Genomic DNA, 3,673 nt, shown 5'->3' on the forward strand with positions numbered 1-3,673 from the left:
CCAGGTTCCAGCAATTCTCCTGCCTCAGCCTCCTGAGTAGCTGGGATAACAGGTACCTGCCACCATGCCCAGCTAATTTTTGTATTTTTAGTAGACATGGGGTTTCACCATGTTGGTCAGGCTGGTCTTGAACTGATTTTTTATTGTATTGGGCAAAACTGAAAATTTCTTATGTTTATAGGACATATGGTGAACATTAAGAAAGTCTAAGACTTAGCACAGAAAATAACTGGCAAAAAGAAAATTGGGCATGTTCTTGCCTGTGCCTTGCTTCATGCTATCACTATCATCCTCAAATGCCCTTCTCATTCTCTTACTTCCTTAAATTCAATGCCCAGATTAATAGGACCTTCCCTGAATACAGTTATCTCCCCTCAGCACTTCCTTTAGACATCTTACTACAGAATTTGCTAGAACCTCTATGGTAGAGTCAGTTGGATACGACTCTGTCTGCCCTACTAAACTGTAAGCTCCTAGAAGGCAGGAACTTTTCCTTATTTATTGAAGCATCTTCCCCAGCAATAAATATGATGCCTTGAGATGGAGGCTCAATTAGTCATCCGTTGAACTGAAGTAACAAGAATTATCTGTCTCTAAAAACAAAGTCATTATTTGATAATCCACTCAATTATCAAATAATATAGAAAGCTATTTTATGGAATATAAGCTGCATAGACTGTATACTCCATGAGAGCAGAGGCTTTGTTTTGCCTTTGGGTGTATCCCAGTGCCTTCAATGTTATATAGAACACTGTAAGCACTCAATAAATATTGGCTGAATATTAAATATATTTAACTATAATTAGCACTGAAATGTATTAATTTCTGGCAAAATCTCCTTGCTTTAAGATCGGCACAGGTATATATCTTCTTGGACACAGATGAAGTCAGCTCAGAAATACAAGCAATAAGTAGGAGACTTCTTTACTTCCCTAAAGATCATCTTTGATGAATGTTAAATTATTTCATAACAGGGAAAGTTGCTCTACCTGGGCAGTAGTTAAAGCATTGCACATAGAACAAATGGCTTCTGCATCATCATCTGTTTTCTTTTTCACTTGTAGAAGTTGAGCAGCCTGAATGAGAGGTTCCAGGGTTTCTTTAGCCCCACTGTTCATCAGATTCTTGTCACGCAGCCATTCTTCAAGTTGACTGACATTGTACCTATGCAAAAAAAAAAAAAAAAAAAAAGAGAGAGATACAGAGAATGCAAATTTGCTGAATGTTGTCAAAAATGTCTTAATTTTTTTTGTGTGTGGCCTTGTCAGGATTTATGTTAAAATGACAGGCAGTATTTTTGTTCAATTTTCTTAAATCTCATCAGCTGTGCTTAAAAATTTATTATAGTCATGAGGATTATAATCATCATTATATAAGATTAAATGACAAGATAATGTAATTCTCTTTAATGGAAGATGGAAGTGAAGACATTATGGCAAAAGTTATTAGACTTGCTAATAAACAAAATAGAATACATAATGTAGCTCTGTCTTTATTGGTGGGCTGGCCAGAAAACACTTTGTAGCTTCTCTTACAATTTCAGAGCTGGGTTACTGTTGCAGGGTGAGACTTGATAATCCTTGAAGTACTCTCTCTTAAAACAAACTTCAAATCAGGTAACTGAATAACCAGAAGCCCCACATATACCTGTGCTCAAGCCTTAAGGGAAGAGCCCAGGAGATGAAGATGGTGGCCTGAGAAAGCTCCAGGATGAAGGGAGAGAGAGGCAAGGGAGGGCCACTGGAAGAGACAAGGACTCCAAATGGGGACAGAGACAAACTACAAAGACACTGAGGTTTCACGAAGCAGCCAACCAAGTGGCAGCGGTCCGAAGACTGAGGTCAATGGACACACAATCAGCACTTAGCACCCAGGCAAACAGGGGCCAGCATAATATTACCACAGGCGGCTCCACATTTCCATGCAGACCTTATAGAGAAATACGTTCCACTATCTGAGAGGAAAGCATTATTGTCTTAAAATTCACTACAATTCAGTGTGAGTCAGGATGGAAAATTTGAAAAGAATACTAAGAGTTCCTGAGATTGAGTGAGTACTAAGATTTTCGTGGGAGAAATCATTTTTCCCTCCTCTTGGTGAATATTCTAGCTGTTTTAAAATAAAAATGTGTGTCCCGGCATGATGGCTCACACCTGTAATCTCAGCATTTTGGGAGGCCGAGGCAGGTGGATCACCTGAGGTCAGGAGTTCGAGACCATCCTGACTAACATGGTGAAACCCCCGTCTCTACTAAAAATACAAAAATTAGCTGGGCGTGGTGGCGCATGCCTGTAATCCCAGTTACTTGGGAGACTGAGGCAGCAGAATTGCTTGAACCCAGGAGGCAGAGGGTGCGGTGAGCCAAGATCATGCCATTGCACTCCAGCCTGGGCAACAAGCGCAAAACTCCATCTCAAAAAAATAAAAGAATAAAAAATTTGTAAAAAAAATTATGTTATAATAATGAGGTTATGCTGAGTAGTGGGCATAAAATTAAGTGTAGCTTTTCTTAAAATATAGAGGGGGGATATTGTAAGAATCAGTAAAAGAAAAAGATCTATTAGACCTGTTCTTGTTGTCATAGGTACAAAAAGGTATTTTCCAAAAAATATATTTCTAAAAGCAATCAAACATTAGAAATATTCATTATTATAATTTAATAATTTCTTATTGTATAATGAAAACACACACATAAGGAGAGGAAGCAGCTACCTCATCTTTGTGTATGTTTGCATCATCTCTTCACTCCTCCAAATAAGCAAGCTTCACAGTGGAGTAGGGTTTCCTATGAAGAATGTGAAGAACCCTTTGGCAGGGTACAAACAGGGAGCAATAATGAGATGTGGAGAAATCCAGCCAGGCAAGGGAAAGTGGCTCCGTGCCAGTTTCTCCCTTGCCGCTTGGCGGCATGGCATCAGACATGAGATGCAGGGACTGAAAACAAGCCATCAGCTCTCCACAACCCTGGGAGGCCAGCTGGGCAGCAAAAAGAGACTGTCGCAGGTGTTGGTGTTTGCTCACCTGATCTGCATGCCTTTACTCCAGGAGCACATGTCCTTTCGCAGGAGTAGGTTGTTCAGGGTGATGGCCCCCACGATGTAGAACATCTGCTTGACCACCTGCTTGATCAGTTCAGGGTCCATGCCGTGCTGACACATAACTGAGTGGAAGGAGTTGAGCTGCCGGAGGATGGAGTCCAGTGTGTAGGTGCCCTCATCAGCGATACTGGAGGTTCGCTTTCTCAACCCTGTGGGCTTCACCCCGGACACGCCCTGAATCGTTTCATGTTCCAGCATGCCTGAGACTGCAGGAGTATTTCAATTGTTAGAGGAGAAGATGTGGAAGGAAACCTTTCATGTGCACACATCCATGTGCGCACACACACATTCAACTTAGGAAAATTAGCTGGGCGCAGTGGCTTACGCCTGTAATCCCAACACTCTGGGAGGCCGCCGAGGTGGTGGATCACTGGAGGCCAGGAGTTCAAGACCAGCCTGGCCATGATAAGGAAACCCCATATCTACTAAAAATACAAAAATTAGCCAGATGTGGTAGCGTGTGCCTGTAATCCCAGTTACTCAGGAGGCTGAGGAAGGACAATCACTTGAACCTGGGAGGCAAAGCGTGCAGTGAACTGAGATCGCACCTCTGGGCTCCAGGCTGGGTGACAGAG

The 3,673-nt window shown here is 41.9% G+C and overlaps 1 protein-coding gene across 5 annotated transcripts in view; it reads right to left on the reverse strand.

The window, feature by feature from the left end:
* MYO5A (myosin VA (heavy chain 12, myoxin)) overlaps positions 1-3,673 on the reverse strand; it is a 160,700-nt gene that overhangs the window by 14,904 nt on the left and 142,123 nt on the right. For all 5 annotated transcript variants that reach the window (XM_011928637.1, XM_011928633.1, XM_011928636.1 and 2 more), the window contains 2 exons: positions 3,022-3,304; positions 990-1,164 (listed from right to left, as the gene is read on the reverse strand). In XM_011928637.1, the coding sequence (XP_011784027.1) occupies positions 990-1,164; positions 3,022-3,304 (458 nt within the window). The remainder of the gene's footprint in view (positions 1-989; positions 1,165-3,021; positions 3,305-3,673) is intronic.

Source organism: Colobus angolensis, unplaced genomic scaffold (genome assembly GCF_000951035.1).
Source record: "Colobus angolensis palliatus isolate OR3802 unplaced genomic scaffold, Cang.pa_1.0 Scaffold78, whole genome shotgun sequence".
In the NCBI taxonomy this organism is placed as follows: domain Eukaryota; kingdom Metazoa; phylum Chordata; class Mammalia; order Primates; family Cercopithecidae; genus Colobus; species Colobus angolensis.